Source organism: Cottoperca gobio, chromosome 9 (genome assembly GCF_900634415.1).
Source record: "Cottoperca gobio chromosome 9, fCotGob3.1, whole genome shotgun sequence".
Taxonomy (NCBI): Eukaryota; Metazoa; Chordata; class Actinopteri; order Perciformes; family Bovichtidae; genus Cottoperca; species Cottoperca gobio.
The window spans coordinates 17,385,015-17,406,582 of record NC_041363.1 but is presented as its reverse complement, the minus strand read 5'-3'; the positions used below and the strand labels follow the sequence as shown (position 1 = coordinate 17,406,582).

The 21,568-nt window shown below is 39.5% G+C and overlaps 1 protein-coding gene across 1 annotated transcript; it reads left to right on the top strand.

The window, feature by feature from the left end:
• The first annotated feature begins 3,991 nt into the window (after positions 1-3,991).
• Positions 3,992-21,486, top strand: ikbkb (inhibitor of nuclear factor kappa B kinase subunit beta). Its single transcript, XM_029440309.1, has 22 exons — positions 3,992-4,130; positions 6,282-6,406; positions 8,539-8,633; positions 11,869-11,989; positions 12,865-12,934; positions 14,700-14,788; positions 15,762-15,851; positions 15,950-16,074; positions 16,654-16,761; positions 16,850-16,979; positions 17,149-17,343; positions 17,454-17,568; positions 17,863-17,986; positions 18,090-18,241; positions 18,422-18,483; positions 18,630-18,730; positions 18,816-18,865; positions 18,961-19,060; positions 19,512-19,659; positions 19,977-20,074; positions 20,446-20,539; positions 20,675-21,486. The coding sequence occupies exons 2-22, from the start codon at positions 6,299-6,301 to the stop codon at positions 20,732-20,734; spliced, it is 2,235 nt and encodes a 744-aa protein (XP_029296169.1). The 5' UTR covers positions 3,992-4,130; positions 6,282-6,298; the 3' UTR covers positions 20,735-21,486.
• Positions 21,487-21,568: the final 82 nt, after the last annotated feature.

Genomic DNA, 21,568 nt, shown 5'->3' with positions numbered 1-21,568 from the left:
TCTGTTCTCAGTTTTTATCGGAGCGCTCCGGTTCCGTCTGTGAAGGGGGAGGGCTCAGCGGGGAAGCGTGGCTGTCCGTCCAGATGATGATGCAGCCGGCTGGGCGGTGCCGATGCAGACGGGAACATCCCATGGGTCCACAGGGGTTCACAGGGAAAATCACACACTTGACGTGACAATATCTATTCTGAAGAATGTTATCCAGAAGTCTTTAAAAGTACAAGATAACTAAAACCTTCACAAAATTATGAATACCTATGAAATTCATAATTTAGTAAATCGTAAAAGACATCAGTCAGTGTTTAAATAATGTTACTCTGACCTGTTTCGATATTTTGTTCTACAAGAGGACAAACAGCCCACCAATAGACACTTGTGAGAACATATAAATATATTATAATATTTACATTCATTTATTTAAATGGACTAGCCCATTGTAAAAATTGTTTTTCATTCCTTGGGACAACAAACTTTTGTGAGAATCATGTTTATACATATTATTATGATAATATAAGATGAATTAATATAAGTTACAATTAGATAAGATCTACTTTATTGATCCCACACAGGTAAAAAAATTAATTGGTGTCAAGCAGCCAAAGGAAGTACAAAAACAGATGAATATTATGGATAAGGGAAGTAACCTCATAAAACCATAATATTACATTATGAATATCCACTATAGGCTATACAACAAGAAGCACAAACATCCACCACACACACAGTAAATGGTATCTGCTATTAGGTGTATTGTATTTTATCATGTATTGTGTTTTGAAACACTCTCTGACTTACTCTAAAACTACCGGAGCTTTAAGTTTAAGTGTGCAGTGCCATAAAAACTGTCACACTATTGATTTTTCAGACTGATGGGCTGTGGGTGACACTGTATCAGTGTGGTCAACCGCCTGGCACCAGGAGTCATTTGTTACAGCCACAATCCTCTTTATTCAACCCATCCCTTCCTCAGGAAATCTGTCACTAAGCCTCAAGAATAGCTCCATCTTTTCTTAGCACCAACAGTGATTTAATTTGTATTGGATAATTCATGTTCATTGTTTTTACTGTCTGTTAACTTCACATTAAATAGCTGAGAACAGGGTACTCAAGGATGTAATGGGCGGTGGTAGTTAATTTGGCGTCTGTCCTCTTTGTTTCCATCTGTGTTAGATTAAAGCGCACTCCCACTTCTTGATGAGGAAAATCACACACACACACACACACACACACACACACACACACACACACACACACACACACACACACACACACATATGTAATTCTCATGTAATCTATTACAGATGGCTCAAAGTAAAATTTCCTTCAACACTGGCAGTAGTCTGATCTCTTTTTGAGTTATTCTCTATTCCTTCACCTCAGAATATCAAATCCATTAAACACAATTGACTATTTACTGCACACCTTCTCCCTTGGGTTAAAAGATATACAAAGAACTTAAATTATCCTTGATTTGACTGCCCATTATTTACACTATGCAATGATTGACAATTAAAGGCATTCCAGAAACTAGACAAACCACGTTTTTAAACACTTTTGTTTACTATCATAATGTGTGGGTGAATGTTTTCACGATTCCTTGGAGTCAGACTCCAAACCCATAAACAAAGTATCAAGTGCCACGTATAATGAATGTAGAAGAATCTGTCTTGGTAAAGCTTGAGCTTAGGCACATTGCCTTTTGAACTGCAAGTTTATTTATGTAACATGTTTACATAGGCCTAATGAAGTTTGAAAAAAGACACAAGTTAGAGACATAAAAGTGCATAAGACTTCTTTTTACGTAAAGATATTTAAAAAAGTAGGACAAATAAAAGGGTATAAAATAAACAAATAAATACAAAATAAATTTAATAAATAATAATAATAATAATAATAAAAGACATAGATAAAAAGGCAAGATAATTGCAATTTCAGTGCAAATTTGGGGAGTATATAAATCAATATTTGATCACAGATCTTTCTATGGTCTCTGTCACCATAGTTGTATGTGTTAACGGTTGCAATAGCAACAGAAGGTTCAACTGAAACTAACGGCTGGTGGCAGAATAGAAAGGTCATAATGAAACAGATGAACGCTAATGCTACGTAATTGAGGACAACATTTAAGCCATTTCCACAGGCTATGTTTACAAAGCTAAATAAGACAACAAACTTCTCTCATTATGAGTTATTTTTGACTTCCTTACTTGGGATCAGGAAGCAGCTCCATATTTTGTTAGAATAAACAGGAACTCTTTTTTTTTCTACGTACAAACATTTACAATCTGATAAAGTGCGTCTTATACACCCACAAGTCACGTCACAGGAACGTCAGATATGTGTTGGCAAATAGATACAGATACCAAAGAAATTTAAATCTAAGAATAACAGGTGATGAAATGAAAAACATCACTGCGAGACTCTGGAAATTCTGAAGTGCATCCTCCCTAAATGAAACATTCATTGGATCAACAAGGAAGAATGTTAGAGGATGAAATTGAGATGTTGGATGATCTAAAAATCTCAATCTTCATGGAAATGATCTGAGTAGACTTGGTACACATGGCTAAGAAAATGACAACAGCAGCAAAACAAAATAGTGTCAGTAAACCATTTGAGACACAGTAAATGGACCTTATGTGTAGTATGTTTTGATATCATAATGAATAAGTGCTATCAAAACAAGATCGACTTGGAAAAGATACTAAAAAAATAAGATTGTAAAAAAGCTTTTGCAACTAAAGAGGGGAGGTGTAATTCTAGAGGGAGACGTGAAGTAATAGTTGTCCAGTCATGAAAGCAGATAGGGGGTGTCTCTGGTGTCCGGAGTGGTTTGGGAAGTTGGTCAAACCATTAGCGAGAAGTTGTAAAACTGAGCCTATAAATGTATTATGTCCATTTCCAAAAACAGTGGCAGCCACAGGCTCCATAAAAACATCAGTAAATGAATTAATTGTGTTTTTGAAAGATTGTCCCACTTTATGGACTAATAGACTATTCCACAGGAATGATTACACTTTCAATGTCAGACTTAAATTTGCCTCAGTGACCTCATGTGTTTTCTTTCTGTAGGTGAGAAGATGACAGAATGCAGAACCTCTTTTTCGTAAAATGTGCTAATTTTCGCATTTTGTAAACAAGGAGATTTAAAATCCTTATAATAGCTACAGGACCCACTGAATCATAGTGAACGACCCTAAGAAGGCCCCCCGAACCAGAGTTTGGGCATCACTGGGCTACAACACACAAATATAGCAACACAGTAATACAACTTAAAGGGATACAACTTAAAGATAATCCTTCTACCTATATAACCTATTCTAATACAAATATTTACATTTCAATACCTCTTTTGTTGTGTTAACAAACTATCTTTTAAGGTATAGTCTGTGAAAACTCATTTATTTATTGACTCCAGTAGCAGAGGTTCATCTTATTAAGGAAATTTCATATTCAAAAAGCCACATTTCTTATTTCAATCCCATCGTTTAAGTTGTTTTTTATTTAAATTAAATATTATTTGAATCTTTGAAAATATGTAACAAATAAGGAATGCATGTATGGCTAAAATGTCTATTTATATTTCTGTGATTCAATTGTTATTTGTATTGCTTCTGATTGTTTTAGTCATAAGGTATGTATACTAAATAACTACTATATAAATAAAGGGGCTGTCATCCTTATCAAAAGTAATATATCTTAAACGAAATAATTGTAAATTTGATGTTATGCGATGTGGAACATCTTAAATTGAGTTGTGTACATTGAACTTCACACTTAAATTGAAAAAAATACTTCTCACAAAGCAGAATTTATATTTGGCATGTCATGTCACATGAAATTGTCTTGAAACAGATGCATGATTCATGTTCAAAGTCATGTGAATATATCTGGTTAGAAACATTCATGAAGCTGCCAGCTGGAGATCCGAGCCGAGGACTGAGAGCCTCCTTGTGGGCGGCTCCCTTCAGGTTTACAGGAAATGTGAGTATCAGGAAGTAAAACGGTTTTGAGTTTTGTTGTGTCGCCGAAATTCCTTCTAAAGTGTTCCAAAGTTTAACTCGATAAAAGACCGGATACACACATTATTCACAGAAAGTCTGGTGTGAAATCTGCCTGCGGAGTCTAAGGTAGGATTTAGTTTAAATAATAGGTTGCTTTGAAGCGCATGTCTGCATTATAAAACCCGAAAACATGTACGGTGTAGTGTAATAACTTCAGACAACAGGAAACAAACAGAATGAGACTGATGGTCTTGTGTTTATGTGCATAGTTGAATTATGAGCAGAGAAGTAGCATAGAGTCAAAAACATTATATTATTGGATTATATTATCACTTTAATGTTGTAGCTGGTAAAGGTGAAACTAATGTCAATAACTTGATAGTTTACTGCTGGGTGGCTTAATCTTTAGTAATGCATTATAAATGATTTGTAAATTATATTCTGTGTTAATCATCTACATTTGTAAAGTTAACAGGTAAATGTAGTGGAGTAAAGAGTACAATAATTTCCTCTGAGATGTAGTGATGTGAAAAGTATCCAATAGCATAAACTGGAAATACTCAAGTACCTCAAAATTATACTTATTTATTTACTACTTGAGTAATTGTACTTACACTCCACTACTGACTGTAATTATATAACTATACAGATATAAACAAGGAGCACTTTTTAAGGTACCAAAAGTAATTGGACAAAGTAACATAATCATAAATCACATAAGTCACTTTTAATATTTGGTTGGAAATCCTTTGTAGTCAATGACCAATAGACATCACCATGCGCTGGGTTTGGTCCCTGGTGATGCTCTGCCAGGCCTCTTCTGTCTTCACTTCCTGCTTGTTCTTTTGCCAGTTTCCCTTCAGTTTTGTCTTCAGCAAGTGACATGCACAATTGGATTCAGGTCAGGTAATTGGCCATTGCAGAACATTCCACTTATTTGCCTTAAAAAACTCTTTGGTTGCTTTCGCAGTATGCTTTGGGTCATTGTCCATCTGCACTGTGAAGCGCCGTCCAATGAGTTCTGAAGCATTTGGCTGAATATGAGCAGATAGTGTTGCCCGAAACACTTCAGAGTTCATCCTGCTGCTTTTGTCAGCGGACACATCATCAATAAATACAAGGGAACCAGTTCCATTGGCAGCCATACATGCCCACGCCATAACACTACCACCACATTGCTTCACTAATGAGGTGGTGTGCTTTGGATCATGAGCAGTTCCTTCCCTTCTCCATACTCTTCTCTTCCCATCATTCTACAAGTTGATCTTTGTCTTGTCGATAGGATGTTGATCCAGAACTCTACAGACTTTTTTAGATGCGTTTTAGCAAACTCTAATCTGGTCTTCCTGTTGTTGAGGCTCACCAATGGTTGACATGGTGTGGGGAACCCTCTGTATTTACTCTGGTGAAGTCTTCTCTTGATTGTTGACTTTGACACAGATACACCGACTGTACCTCCTGGAGAGTGTTCTTGATCTGGTCAACTGTTGTGAAGGGCTTTTTCTTCACCAGGAGAAGAATTCTTCTGTCATCCACCACAGTTGTCTCCTGTGGTCTTCCAGGTCTTTTGGTGTCGCTGAGCTCACCAGTGCCTTCTTTCTTTTTAAGAATGTACCAAACAGTTTTGGCCACACCTAATGTTTTTGCTATTTCTCTGATGAGTTTGATTTGATGTTTGATGAAACTGAAGGGAAACTGCCCAAAGAACACGCAGGAAGTGAAGACAGCTGCAGTAAAGGCCTGGCAGAGCATCACCAGGGACCAAACCCAGCGCCTGGTGACGTCTATGGGTTCCAGACTTCAGGCTGTCATTGACTGCAAAGGATTTCCAACCAAATATTAAAAGTGACTTATGTGATTTATGATTATGTTACTTTGTCCAATTACTTTTGGTCCCTTAAAAAGTGGATACCACGTGTAAAATGTGTTGTAGTTCCTCCACCATTCGTCTGATTTGGATGTAAATACCCTCAAATTAAAGCTGAAAGTCTGCACTTATAGCACACATTGATTGTTTAATCACAAGTCCATTGAGGTGGTGTACCTAACTGTATCAAATATCAAATATCAGAAGTTTGAAGCAAAGAATATTTGGTTATCAAAATTGTTGGTGATTCATTTTTTTGTTCGATAAATATCATTTTGACGCTAGAGTAAATTCAGAAAGACTAAAGCCTCAGCTGTACTTAACGAGTAAAGCTAACTGATGTGAGCTTCACAGGGTCACGACGAGACTAGATTTAAGTTTGTTCTTGTCATTTGTTGTATTGGCTATAGGATCAGCTGAGGAGGCCATGAATCGAGTCCCCCTGCTGCAGCAGCAGCAGAGCTGTGGCCCCTGGGAGCTGAAGGAGCGGCTGGGCACCGGAGGCTTTGGGAATGTCACACGATGGCAAAATAAGGTACACGACCGACACACTTTAACATTGTTGTCCCTGCAGGAACATTTTATTTGTGGCTGTGATAGGACATGTTAGTACACTGAATGACTGGAAATTCCTCAGGAGGATATTTAAATGACAGATTATTACATTGACTGAGCGTTTTACACATGGAAGAAAACTAAAGTTGTCCGGGTCACGTTTCCCAGCATCTGCCCATCTTTCCCATCAGTACAATTAACTTCATTTTGTGAAGTTAAATAATATATAAAACTAATGAAATAGATAAAAATAAATACATATTACAGAAAAAATGCTTACAAAGTAATCCTTGAACTTTTAACTGTAAATAATTCTCATTTCACATGAGTAATGCTCCAGTGTCTCCCTCATTCGTTTCAGCTTGATAAACCTTAAGACCATATTTTAAGACAACTGCACACCAACCCTGTGATTTATGGGTGGCCTGCCGTTCCTCCTGAGCCAAAGCTGCCCCTCAGTTCTCATAATGTGTGGGGCTTTGGAGGATGTTTAGAAGTATAATGTTGCAATGGAGGCAAGGCAAGACAACTTGAGCCTATATTTGTTTGCTAAATTGGGACCATTAAAAGCATGTAGGATTAGTTATTAGCGGTTCCTGTTTGCAGTGTATCCATGGATACATGGATCAGCTATCATCACTTTGATACTGAAGAAAACTTAAAAACGTGATGATTCTCAGGCAAGTTCTGGAAGTTATAAAGATTGTCTTTCTTCTATGATCTTAAAATGGATTTATGGAAGTTTATTTGCAATTTATGAATCGGGTATAATAATGTCGTCACGCTGAACCTAAAACTATGTGTATCGTGTCAAATTGCCGCTCACGCCTCACATTTCTCCCTCTGCATCCACAGTCTGGAAGCCTCTGCCTTAAGAAATTGGAATTGATACAAAAAAGTGCACCGTGAACTCAAATCACTTGCTTGTTCACATCTGAATCATCCGTTTTTGTAATAAGTATGACATCAGTCCGGGAAGCTGTCTTCTTTGTGCACTGAGTCCAACAGAAATGGTGTCTATTGTAATGATATCCCTCCTAGTCACAGGATGAGAGCATTGCAGACTTGCATCAAGACGCTATGGGAATACGAACACGCCCGCTTAGTGGACCTTCCTCTTCCTCTCCTCAAAACTGCACTTGAGAATAAGATCCCTTGGAAATATTTTCAAAAATACAAGATGTCTTACACAAAGTCATCTCTTAACAGTAAATGAATGAGACTGACGACGTGTGTCGCGCACATTATAGATTGTTTTCATTCATTTCACCTGTAAAAATTTGCCACCGCTGATCATCAGTGCCACGGCAGACGGGAGTTTAACAGGAAATGGGAATTGCACGTGGAAATGACTGAAGAGTGCACTGCTGGCACTGCTGCCGCTGTGATGACTTAACTTCCTGAGTAGGAAATTAGCCACCTTCCTTCCGTTAATGACAATACCGTAGGCTATTATTAGTTCATAGATTCAGTTATGGGAAGCAGGGTGGGTGCCTTTTCCTCGCTGATGTGATACCTGTGGTGTTGCTCATGATTTTCGGCAAGTGGATAAATGTACAGTTTGTGTTTGGTGCTCCGCAGGAAAAGGTGTCACCATGTATGTTGGGTATTTGTATGTGTGTTATTTAAATTCCCTCTCTTTTTCTTCATTATTACTATTATAATTATTATTATTATTATTATTATTATTATTATTATTATTAAGAAATAGATTACCATAGGGCCTCTTGTTAAACATTATTAAACATTCCCACTGTATGTAGCATCTGTGATGTGTATAGTAAATGTTCTAATGAAGAACAAATGTCTCAATTTGAGGCCACAAATGAGGTGTTAATGTTAGGAGGCTGTTATATGATGGAAAATAAAATGATATGAGCTCCAACAATTAGTCGATGAATCGATTAAATTATTTTCAAATATTTTAATCATCAAATAAACATGTAAGTTAATTGTCAAGCAAAATCGGCAATCATTTAATGATTAGGTGCAGCCCTAAATGTAAACACACAATGAACTTTAACATAAATTCCCAAATATTAGGCCTACTTACAAATGTAAGAGACATGTTGTTGCTGCTAAACATAATTTACACTCTTCATGGGATTTCAGGACACAGAGGAACAGGTTGCCATAAAGCAGTGCCGTCAGGAGCTGAGCGAGAGGAACAAAGACAGATGGTGTCTGGAGATCCGGATCATGAATAGGTCAGTTTCCCCCTTGCATGAACCAACCTACTAAAGGGGCCTCAGAGCAATGGTCCCTTTTGGGACCCGCCGCCCTTCCTCTGCCACCCTCAAACACCTGTCATGTACAGGACACACAGCAGCTGTATTCTTTTCTTGGTATTTTGCCTTTATTTGATATTTTACTGTGAAGATGAAGACAGCAAACACGGAAGAGAGAGGGGGGTGACTTGCAACAAAGATCCCTGTTGTGTGTTTGTGTCTTAACCAGTAGGACACCAGGACACACTGCAACCAGTGTTTCTTTGCTTTAAACAGAAATGTGGGCCTTCAGGATTAGGTAATAAAGCAAGACCTGGCTTAAAGTAATGCAAAGATCATAGTCACATATTTATTTAAGATTTATTAAAAAGACAATATGTTTATCTCGTCAGTCACAGTTTTGTCTTTCAAATCAATCAACAGCGATTCGTTCTGTAACATGCAGGAAAAAGAAACTGTTTGTTTGGTTTTTGTTTGACCACGGCACATTGCCTAAGCTTGTCGCTCTGTTTACAAAAGATCCAGAGGTGTCTTTTCCCGCAGTGATGCATCTTAGTGTCTGACACGTTTAACTCGGCGGGTGAAATTGGTGATTTCCCTCAATTTTTTTCCCCGTCCAAGCTCCAAGTATTAAAGCTCTTTTTGGCACGGGAGACACATTTTGGTTTCAACGTGTTGTGACTCACCGTGGTACATTCCATGACAAGATGGGTGCTTATGAGTTTGACATTTGACTTTTATGTTTCCATCTGTTTCACAAGTTTTCTCAAAATACAAAAAAGTTAATTTATATCCTGAAATAGTAAAAATCCCTCAAGACATTAAATAATTAGAACAGCATGGACTTTTGGGTTATTTTGGTCTGTTGGTGGTTATTTCTGACAGGATCATGTGCCGCCTCCTCATTTTGCTTTGCTTTGGTGTCTTTCATTTCCACACACATCTGCGTTGTCTATTAACGGTCTTAGTTAGGGTGTCGGGTCACTGGAGTTGGATGGCAGCTCATGCGGGTTTTTTTTTTTTTTTGTGAGGTGTGTGTGTGTTTTGTCATTTGCTGGTGCCATTTCTTTTCTAGTCCCAGTTTAACAAGTGTGTTGTTTTCAGACAGACATGGTCACGACCACAACCCTCCGGTGCACCCACGCTTAACTCGTGGAAAAACCACAGGGCAGGGGACACATACATGGCACCATACTATTATATTATTACAGCTACTTAACACAGATGTACGCATGCTTACATAACAACACATCAATTTCACAATGTTTTTGAGTTATGATGTGTTTATAGCGCTTGTAATGCATTACCATCTGCTGAATGTTTAGTCAACATCAACAAAAAAATATTTATTTATCTCACAGCCTGAAGTTGACTATTTCATCCCACTCTCTTTAACTCTTCTTCAATCTCCCTAAAATATGCTCTATGTAGGCTGAAGAGAGGCAACATCAGATCATGTTTGTAGCGCTTATAGCGTATGTATGTAGCGTATAGTAACACAATAGGACTGTACTCCTAATCATATTTAGGTTTTATTTCATTATAGGTTTGCAGGAAGAACATAAATAAATAAAACATGTTAATGACTGACAATAACTTCACAACTGCTTATTATTAGATGTGTAATGTTATATGTCTTTTAAGCTATTGGATGTCTAAATTTCCCTTGGGATCAATACACTATCTATCTGTCTGCCTGTCTGTCTGCCTGTCTGTCTGCCTGCCTGTCTGTCTGTCTGTCTGCCTGCCTGTCTGCCTGTGTGTCTGTCTGTCTGTCTGCCTGCCTGTCTGTCTGTCTGCCTGTCTGTCTGTCTGTCTGCCTGCCTGTCTGTCTGCCTGCCTGTCTGCCTGTGTGTCTGTCTGTCTGCCTGTCTGTCTGCCTGCCTGTCTGTCTGTCTGCCTGCCTGTCTGTCTGTCTGCCTGTGTGTCTGTCTGTCTGCCTGCCTGTCTGACTGTCTGCCTGTCTGTCTGTCTGTCTGCCTGCCTGTCTGTCTGTCTGCCTGTGTGTCTGTCTGTCTGCCTGCCTGCCTGTCTGCCTGTCTGTCTGTCTGCCTGTCTGTCTGTCTGTCTGCCTGCCTGTCTGTCTGTCTGTCTGCCTGCCTGCCTGTCTGCCTGTCTGTCTGTCTGCCTGTCTGTCTGTCTGCCTGCCTGTCTGTCTGCCTGTCTGTCTGTCTGCCTGTCTGTCTGTCTGCCTGCCTGTCTGTCTGTCTGCCTGTGTGTCTGTCTGTCTGCCTGCCTGTCTGTCTGTCTATTATTCTAGTGATGACTATCATGTATCTCCTGCTATTGTAGCTGTTTCAACACAATGATTGCATGTTGAACAATGTTATGTTTGGAGTCATTCTCCAGGTGCATCTGGTGTCAGCTTGAGTTTGTTATCGTTTTTTTACTCTTTTGATTTTCGAAGAGGGCCTAACCCTTTGAGAATCAGAAACACATTGTTTCTAATCAGAGTTGTGAAACAGCGGAAAATGAGAAACAGAGAAAGTAACAGAGCAGGTCATAGAGGAGCGGAGGGAGTATGGGGAAGTCTAAACTGATGAAGAGGTTTGCACGTAATTGTGAAAGTATGCATTTGTAGATGCATTTGTTGGACACAGCGATGGAGAAGGGATGCAAGAAAAAAAAAAGATTTAAGTCTATATCTTTGTTTGATATAATATATATATATATATATATATATATATATATATATATATATATATATATATATATATATATATATATATATATACTGAGAAAATAATGTTTGTGTTGCTTCATAAAAGTTGGTCTAGATACAGTGGTTTCCCTCAAAGAGGTTGCAAGATAAATCTGAGAAGTAGATGAACAGAATAGGGAAGCAGAAAAAACATTTTGGTGCACTAAATCATGCACACTTTTCTCCAATCTTTTGTATCATTTTAAATCTTCAAGCCTTTAAAACCTACTCAAGTAAGACAAATAGACATTGCTTAATTTGAATGGGTCACAAGCCAAGAACGTTGCAAACTACTGGTCTTTATCTAGATTTTGATCATCTTTTGTCAATACCTGTTTCAATCCGTACAAAGGAGGACTGCACTGTGACTTCCACGCTTATACATCCGTGTCTAATATTGCAGCCCTAAGAAGTTGACTTTGTGGAAGTTTATACCTCAGTAGTAAAACAAAATATGAGATAATACATTTTTCCGCCCCACTGTTTGATGTCTGATCTTCTTTACTCACTTAGGTTGGATCATGTTAATGTTGTCGCAGCCAGAAAGGTTCCTGAGGGAATGCATAAAATGGGGACCACACATGACCTGCCGCTGCTGGCAATGGAGTACTGTCAGGGAGGAGATCTGAGAAAGGTAAAAGTCTGTGGTATGTTTGTAAGAGTGTGTGTGTGCACAAAGTGTCTAGTTTTGGACACTTGATAAGAGCCCATAGACATTTAGGTCAAAGTGTTAAATCATAATAAATTATGATAATTTGTTTCATGACGTCTTTCGAAAAAGTCATTCCGTTTTTGTGAAATAAAGAATACAGGCACAACCACAACCGTCACTATTGCTCATATTTTGTTGTATTTCACTGAGTCTAAGATGCTCACCCATGAATGTGTCTGTCTGATTTATTTGGCCCAACAAGCAGCCAATTGTTTGCTCTTCTTCTGTGGGTGAATTCTGGAGCATTTTTTAATCTGAAACAAACTGAGTCTGCAGCCTGAGGCGATAAACATTGTTGGCACCAGGCAGCCAGTAGAGGAGGAAAATGCCAACCGTCACAAACCGCAGAGTCATAAAGATTTCAAAGCATCCCAGACGGCCAAAAACTAAGCAGTGGACTCTTTTGTCGGGCCTGCCACAAGTTTCCAGCAGTAGAATGCTTTACATTTTATTGTGTAAAGTAAAACTAATCAAAGGATTTACAACAAAAGTGCTCATTTGCTCATTTGCAAAACTTCTTTTAGTTGAAAATTGCTACCAAAAATGCTCTTAAAAATCTGATCAACAGTGCAAAAAACGCCTTGCTATTCATGTATCAGAGAAAGTTAATACCGGAGTTTGTTTTCGACTTGAATCAGAGCTGTTCATGACCTCCAATGTATCTCTGATCCATTTCAAACACTATGAACTTAATGGATGGGACGGTTTTATAGAAGAGCAGAAAGTTGTAAAACATTAATAAAGAAGACAGATTAATGTTATTCATTCTATAAAGTTTCTGTTTGTGCTCTTTGCAGTATCTAACCCTCTTGGAGAACTGCTGTGGAATGAGGGAGGGCTCCGTTCTGATTCTGTTGTGTGACATCTGTGAGTATCCTGCTCAATCCCGCTTCAATGGGACGATAACAACATTTTAAAGCATGTGTATATGAGACTGATAGATTGATTGTGTGATGGAGTGAGTTGGCAGCAAGATTAATGTTCTTGTAGTAAATGGAGGAAATGGTCATGGTGACCAATATCATGATGTCATCAATGACCCTAAACCACCAACCTTTTAGTCACCATGGCGCTCACGCTCTGACGCAAGCAAACTGTACGAGTGCTCACAGTAACAAGACATTGTATATTACACGCTGTATAAACAGAGGACACATATTGTATTGATCACACATAGCTAGAGTGGAGAGTAGAGTAACAAACACACACACATACACACACACACACACACACACACTCTAACACTAACACAGAAACTCCTTTTCCTGTTACCCACTGTGAACATTTCCTGATAATGAGTGACTTTTAAACTGCTTCACGAGTAGTGAGGGTAAAGACATAGGCATGCACATCTACACTCACCATAACCACACACACATACACACACACACACACACACACACACACACACATACACACACACACAGTCAGGTGCCCCTAAGGTTATGAGTTCCGCTTCGTTGAACACTCTTTGCCAACACATCTACACTCACCACAACCATACACACACACACACACACATACACACACACACACACACACACACACACACACACACACACACACACACACACACACACACAGTCAGGTGCCCCTAAGGTTATGAGTTGCGCTTCGTTGAACACTCTTTGCCAGCACACACATTAGTCACCTTTTGAAGCATAAGTAAAGTGACATTGTAGTTTCTGCTGTAGATTGAGTTGAAACCTATTAGACTTTACCTTCAGTTACAACAGATTAAAGGCTACAGAATGTATATATGAGTATTATCCTCTTATGGGTCTTATTAACCCTCGTCCTACCAACATATTTAACATACAAGGACTTTCCTGGGGACTCCAAGAATGAACTACAGTAAGAAACAACAATCATAGGAAAATGTTAACTTGTTTCTTCTCGAAACTATATTAGTTACGTAATTAATGTCATTTGAGAAAAAATACGGATTAGGGCCCGAGCACAAAAGTGCCAGGGCCCAACGGTGTCAACAGTTTACGGATGACATAAATCAGTGACGCTGAATTAAAAATAAATTGTATAAAGCCTTTTGTGGCTCCACAGGGAGCTACACAAAGTCTGATAAATTGCCAAAAGTGAAGTCAGTTGGTTAGGGCTGAAGGACAAGAAAGAAAACAAATCCTGGCGTGCAGTGAGAAAGAAGTGAGTTTTCCATACATCTGTACGCTCCTCATCTCTGCCGCAGTCTAGCGGCCCGAGGCTACTAGCATAACATCTGACAATCACACTGATAGCGGCCAAGTTGCATTGTGGGTAATGTAGGCATTAGGTTTTGGAATGCGTGAAATAAAGAAGATGATCTCTCTGGCTCTGCTGCATCCATTTTGATTAATTTCTTGTAAATATTGTCCGACTTGTGACGACAACTCGGATAATATTTAGTCTTGACTTTGCTTTGAAAAGATCACTTAACTAAAATGCTCCTGTATATGGTGTCCCTCTACAGACGCCTGTAGAATGTAAAATGCGTTGCCCTATATATACCTCAATATGGATATATCTGCTAATATCAACCTGTACTTCGACCCGGCAAATGTATTGGTTGAGCTCGAGTTCACATGCTTTGTTAACCTCTTATACAACCCTAACCCTGCATTCTTCTTTCTCCCTTCAGCGTCAGCTCTGACCTACCTCCATGAAAATAAGATCATCCACAGAGATTTGAAACCAGAAAACATTGTGCTGCAGCAGGGAGAGAAGAGAGTGAGTTAAAGCCCTGTGAATCATCTTGTTATGGCAAATGCATCCAAACCACAACAAAGAGGTTATTTAAAAGCGTTTTGTCTCTGTGTGGGTTATGTGGAACAAGTGCAGGAGACTCGTCTCTCTCACGTCCACGTTTACCCTCCCTGAATATTTAACGTGGAAAACTGAATCCTTTAGCTTATCCCTGCAGTTCAACTTTTGGGATCGACTTGCTCTCACCTCCCTCTCTGGGTCTCCTTTTATTTGCGTTGTTGTATCCTCCAGCCTGCAGTAGGACAATGAAGAATGTTATATACATCAGGCCAGACATATTAAAGAAGTTATATATTCACGTTTATGCACACTGCTGTGTTTATAGAATTTGTACCGAAAGGACTTTATCTGCACTAAGTTTATAGTTCTTCATGAACACTTGTTTTTGTCTGGCATACTAGAGAAACAGTAAATCCAACATACAAACTTAGTTTTTGGTTTGGGGGTGTTTTAAGACAAAGAGGTGTTTCACACAAATGGATAGAAAAGCAATAACATTTCATGTTTTCTTGAACCCCTCAGGCTTTAAAAGAATGATTTGACATTTTGGGAAACGTGCTCGCTTTCTGCTGGACAGTTTGATGAGAAGACACGACTAATATATCTGTCCGTTAAATACAGTTGAGGGTCAGCAGCCAGTTAGCTTAGCTTAGCAGGAAATGCTGCACACGGGAAACAGCTAGCCTGGCTCTGTCAAACCTGTACCTGTAAAGATCACTAATTATATCTTGTTTGTTTAACCCGAACAAAAACCAAGTACAAAAATGACAATATGATGTTTTATGGGGGTTACCCTGAACTATACAAGATATATATCTAACTCTCTGCAAGAGAGTGAATAAGCATATTTCCAAAAATATTAAGATATTTCTTTTAAGTTATTCATGTTTTCTAATTGTAGGATAAAAAAGTTATTTCCTCTCTCCCCTAATTTTAGCTGATCCACAAGATTATAGATCTCGGCTATGCTAAAGAGCTGGACCAGAGCAGCGTTTGCACCTCATTTGTGGGAACCCTTCAGTACTTGGTAAGTGACGAAAACACTGGTGGACACATTTTCCACATGATCTTCTCACCATTTTCTGGACAGTAACAGCTGAACATGTTTTCTCTTCCATCCTCCAGGCTCCAGAGCTCATTGAGAGACAGAAGTACACAGTCACTGTGGACTACTGGAGCTTCGGGACTTTGGTGTTTGAGTGTATCACAGGATTTCGCCCTTTCCTACCAACCTGGCAACCTGTTCCTTGGTATTATATATACTTTCAAAACTTCCTTTATCAAAACCAAGTTGGTTATTTTTTCAAATGTCACAAAGGTTATCATGAAGGAAGTGAAGTAATGTTTTCAAAAAATAGTTTGAGGGTGATGCATGTCCAAATGTCCAACATTTTTCCCTTTTCTAATCTTATTTTCAGGGTTTTTTGCATATGCACCTCTGTGACGATAGTCCAGCTTTTGCAAAAGCAGTTTAACTATTATGTTTTTTGAATGAGAAAATAAGCATTATTGGTACACAAGCTCGTAACACAGGGAATATATAAATAAACGAGTTGCCAAAGCAAAGGATTACAGGATATGTGGGTAATGCCAATGTCAATGCCCCTTGTGACTCACTAATATGATGACTAAAAGATATGAAACTCCAGGGGGGTCTGGCTACATAGAGGAAAAATATTTCCCAAGTATTGCAGGTTCAGTTTCAGCACGTCACTTGTTGCGTATTTACCATGATCAAATTGAGGGGAAAAAAACATTTGTACACTAGTATGCACGATATGAAACTCCAAACATATGTCTCTTATATGATCAAACTGTATCCGGTTTAGGCACAACAAACTGAGGCTGAAGCAGGACAACGATATTGTTGTCTATGAGGACCTCTTGGGGGAAGTCCGCTACTCTACACATCTGCCTCAGCCCAACAACCTCAACAGGTGAATTCATCTGTGACACACATTCACATAAAAATGATCATTTATACTCTTATCGTCTCTGTGTAACGTGTTGGCTGGTGTTTGGCAGTCTGTTATTAAAGAGACTGGAGAGGTGGCTGCAGCTGATGTTAAAGTGGTCTCCACGGGAGCGAGGCAAAGACCGCGACGCTACGCCTATGGACTGCTTCTCCCAGCTGCAGGTCATTCTGCAGCTCAAGGTCAATTGAATTTGTTAATTTATTATTTCACTTTGTCTCATTTCATCTTTTGTTGAACATCACTCAGCTTTCACTGGTCTGATGTTGAGGATATATCTTTGAATATGTGGTCAAGTTGTTATTGAAGACAACATTTCTTACTTTACTTTGTGCTTCTCTTTTCCCTCAGCTGGTTCATGTCCTGAACATGATTTCTGCAAAACTCCTGACATACTCCGTCTCGGATGAAGAGACTGTGGCAGACCTGCAGCTCAGGATTGAGAAAGACGCCAACATCCCTGCAGCCAATCAGGAGCTGCTGCTGGAGGCGGGACTGGCCTTGGAGCCTCATGGACTGGCCACGCAGTGCGCCATAGATTACACAGTAATATCTAACATAAACACTACATGCAATACCTGAACAGAACAGTCAGCAGCACGATGTAATAATGGACTGAGTCAAAGTGTTATTGTTATTATTATCTGTGTGTGTAGGAGATAGATGGCCGACGGACAGACTTGCCTCTGGTCTTCCTGTTTGATCGTTCCTCTTGCAGTTATGAACCTCAATTTGCTCCTCGCACCCTACCAGAAAACATCCGCTTTGTCCGTGAGTACACACTGCTTCACTTGTAGTTCTCTGCAAAGCATTTCTATGTTTAAGCTGCCTTCTTTTTCTCTTGTGTTGATTTCAGTAGTTTAAACACCATGAACACTTTTGCTAAAACGTTTCAATTAATTGAGTACTCAAGCAATTATTTCTGTATTTAGCTTAACTAGGATGTATGCTTCATTCAGGGTTCCCGCTTAGATGACACTCAAGCCTTTTTTACTGCCAGAATAAGCATCCTTTGCTCTTGTGTGACTGTGTCTGTCTCTCTCTCATTCTTTTTCGTTGTCATAGAAACCGACCCTAAATACGTTCTGGGTTACAGCCCTCTGAGGAGGACCTGCGGCCAGGCGTGGCACACCATCCGCTCCTTGAAGGAAGACTGGCAAAGACTGCAGCAGGGGCAGAAAGCTGCCATGTAGGACATACACAAATACACAAAAACTCCCACACACAATATACACATGCATTAACTTTTTGATAAAACAAACACATTTTTACACTTTGCCTCTTTCTTTCAGCATGAGCCTGCTGAGACACAACTCCTCACTGTCCAAACAGAAGAACGAGATGGTGTCCATGTACCAGAGACTCATGGCCAAACTGGACTTCTTCACCACCAGCCTTCACATAGACATGGACAAATACCAGGAGCAGACAGCCACCGGGATCGGTACTATGTTTCAAAAACCTGTTGGTAGATTGCAGGAAGTTTACATACAGCTGCCAAAACTGCATTTAATCGATCCTTTAATCCTAATTCTGTATAGCTTAATTTGGTGGAAACTGCACTTGAATGGCTCGGACAATTCAGTTTGCCACTGACTAATGATAGTCCTTTTACATTTTCTAGCATCAGAGAAACTCCTGGGCGTCTGGAGAGAGATGGAGCAGACTGCTGTCAGCTGTGGTCAGGTAGAGCTGTGTGTGTGTGTGTGTGTGTGTGTGTGTGTGTGTGTGTGTGAGTGTGAGTGTGTGTGTGTGTGTGTGTGTGTGTGTGTGTGTGTCAGGAGTATTCACGTGTGCTTTAAAAAGACTAAAACCCACATGTGTGTGTCAAGGCCAAGGTGAGTGAACTGGAGGAGGAGATGATGCAGCTGCAGCCAGACATAGTGGATGTGCAGAGACAGCCGGGGAGGAGCGGAGAGGCCCTGGACACACTGTAAGTGTGAACCAAACTCAACGTGTAAAAACAACAAAGAATTTGTCATCTTGAACTCTGCTCTCTTCACTTCTTTGTTCCTCAGTGAAGGAAAGGCCATGGAGCTGTTCCGCAAACTCAGAGAGAAACCCAGAGGTTTGGATGGCATGCATCAATTCACTTCTTGCATAACGTTTAAGTGTTTCCTTGTGAAAATAAACCTGGCTTTTCTTTTCCTTTCCCCTGCTCAGACCAGAGGTGCCCGGGGGACAGTCAGGAGGTGGTGCGCCTGGTGGTCCAGGCTGTGCAGTTCTACGAGAGGAAGCTCCGAGACTTCTACACCCACCTCAGGTACTCGCACATAAAACACTATATTTTCATTAAACTTAAACAATTCCCAGATTACATAGAACATAGCTTGTTCCACAGTCTTCCAATACTAAGTACATCTTTTGATGAATAACCAATACAGTATGTTATTGAGTTTGAGGAAATGTGCGTTGGGGAACTGAATGAGTCCTGAGCAGCTATGTTGTTGCACTGCGTAACTCACATTTGGAAATTTGTGTATCTATATAAAAATTAAACAAGATATGTCCAGAAATACTTCCGTCACGTGATGGCTAGGTGTAAGGTGACACATCTGCAACATTTATTTAAGGACATGCAGTTATTTATAAAGAAGTGTAAAAAGTCACACCCTTTTATTAATGAAAGGTTTCCTTTTAAATTAGGCCATCCTGTCTGTGGACATGCTTTTTTTGTGCATCTGTATTAGAGCATATGTTGTTGTGTTATGCAGTAAGACTGCAGTGTGCCGTCAGCGTGTGATGGAGCTGCTGCCGAAGGTGGAGGGCGTGGTTCAGAGGATGGCTGAGAGCGAACAAGTCCTGATGAGTCTGCAGGAGAAACGACAGAGGGAGCTGTGGAACCTGCTGAAAGTCGCTTGTGTGAGGATACCTGATCTGCTCATACACACACACACACACACACGCACACACACACACAATCCTACTCTCGCTTTAGAGATGCCTGTTAATTGCATACACTTGTATATCATGATATGAGTAGACACAAATAATAATCATAGAATAGCTGCAGGTATGTAAAAGTTACATTTAAATCTCAAGCACCACTTACTTGATATATATAAAATGCTAATTCCAAAAGCCAAGTTAAGAATATACTTTATATGTTTAGTATCTTCCACTATAGGCAGGTGCTGTATACTAACACAGAATAAAGTGCATCATCTTGTCTTGTGCAGAGCAAAGTACGCAGCCCAATGAGTGGGAGTCCTGATGGATTACGATTCCCCTCATCAGTCCCGCCTCAACTGACCCCCAGACACAGTTTACAGCAGTTGTGAGTACACACACACACACACACACACACACACACACGCGCGCGCGCTTTGAAGGACATTTTCAATTCAGGGTCTAAGATCTTTTGTAAATGTTCTTAAGGACTTCAGAACGGAAACTTCACACTTTACTCATCCACACAAATATTGGTATCACTCAGACGCACTTTTGAGAATATGTTTAGTCAAAGGTTTCTTTGTATACTGATGATCTCCTATGAACTCTAATTTAGCTTTCACATTCTCCTCACCACTCTTCATCATCACCAGAACCTTTCAGAAAGGCATAATTGCATTTCCTGTACGTACACAGATACATTTTCATCAAAATTATGAGTAACATCTGCATGAATCACTTTGGGTGTGTCTGCAGTGACGAGTCTCTTGTGGAGGAGAGCAGGACTTTTGAAAGTCGACTCCAGAGTTTGCTGAATGACACGATCCAGGAATCAGAGAGCAGTATGGAGGTACGTACATACTCCCACTCATCTTCTTGTGATGCCTAGCAGCAGCAGCATGCTGTAGTTTATGATAATTGATTAGTATTTTCTCAATTAAATGTGATGACTATTGAAAAACACCACCTTTTGTTTTTGTCCTAGGTGTTGAGGGAGTGGACGTGGATGCATGGAGGCCAGAATTTCTCCAGTGACCTCTCCTAAATTGTGTTTCATTCTTTGCTTACATGTGGTACTCTACTGCCTCTGTGTGGACCGGATGTCAAACTACACGAGGATGTGGTACCAGCTGGTCTGTTAAAAATGTGAATGGAGTAAAAACTGCTGGCACAAATTTGCTTAGATGAGATCAAGGAGTAGGTAAACCTACTCACTACTCCTGTCTGACATTGTAAAAGAGAAAATTAACGCCAATTTGTAGAGCACTGAATCATATGTAGCTCTGATTAGATCACAGGAATTTATTAAAGCAGGATCTTATTTATTTACCCATTTGTCATTAAAAAAAAAACATTACATTTGTTTTGGGGTTCAACTGCACTTCATCATGCACAGATGATGCATTTCATTGGTATCATGGATCGAATCAGATAATCCTAACATATGAACTTTAGAAAACTCATTATACTTGCATACATTCCTGCAATGTGACAGTATGAGGAGAGGCTTGCACGGTGTACAAAGCATCAACTTGAATCTCTCTTAGAACAGATCTCCCTTGAACTGTGTGTTATGTACCAAAATGTAAATAAATACTGTATATTAGTTTTTATGTGTTTCTCATTGGACCAATATTTTCATTGCAAACTTTATTTTAGTAAGAAAATCATTGAACGACATTGGTGACATTGTAAAATGACTATGATAAGTATAGCACTGTATGAATGTGATCTTTTCATCCACTGATAATTACATGGAGGGTGTGGACACAATAAAATAAATGCCTGTTCAATATGTTGCAAGTGTTGTGAAACTTGTAATGTTGTGTCAACATTCATGTTGAGACTGGTTGGGTTTGTGGAAATAGTCTAAAACAAG

Excerpts from the sequence above, each read along its gene's own strand:
- ikbkb (XM_029440309.1), top strand. The coding sequence starts at position 6,299 with ATGAATCGAGTCCCCCTGCTGCAGCAGCAGCAGAGCTGTGGCCCCTGG. Across the intron at positions 15,852-15,949 it reads TGGGAACCCTTCAGTACTTG|GCTCCAGAGCTCATTGAGAG; the intron begins GTAAGTGACGAA and ends TCCATCCTCCAG. Across the intron at positions 16,075-16,653 it reads ACCTGGCAACCTGTTCCTTG|GCACAACAAACTGAGGCTGA; the intron begins GTATTATATATA and ends TATCCGGTTTAG.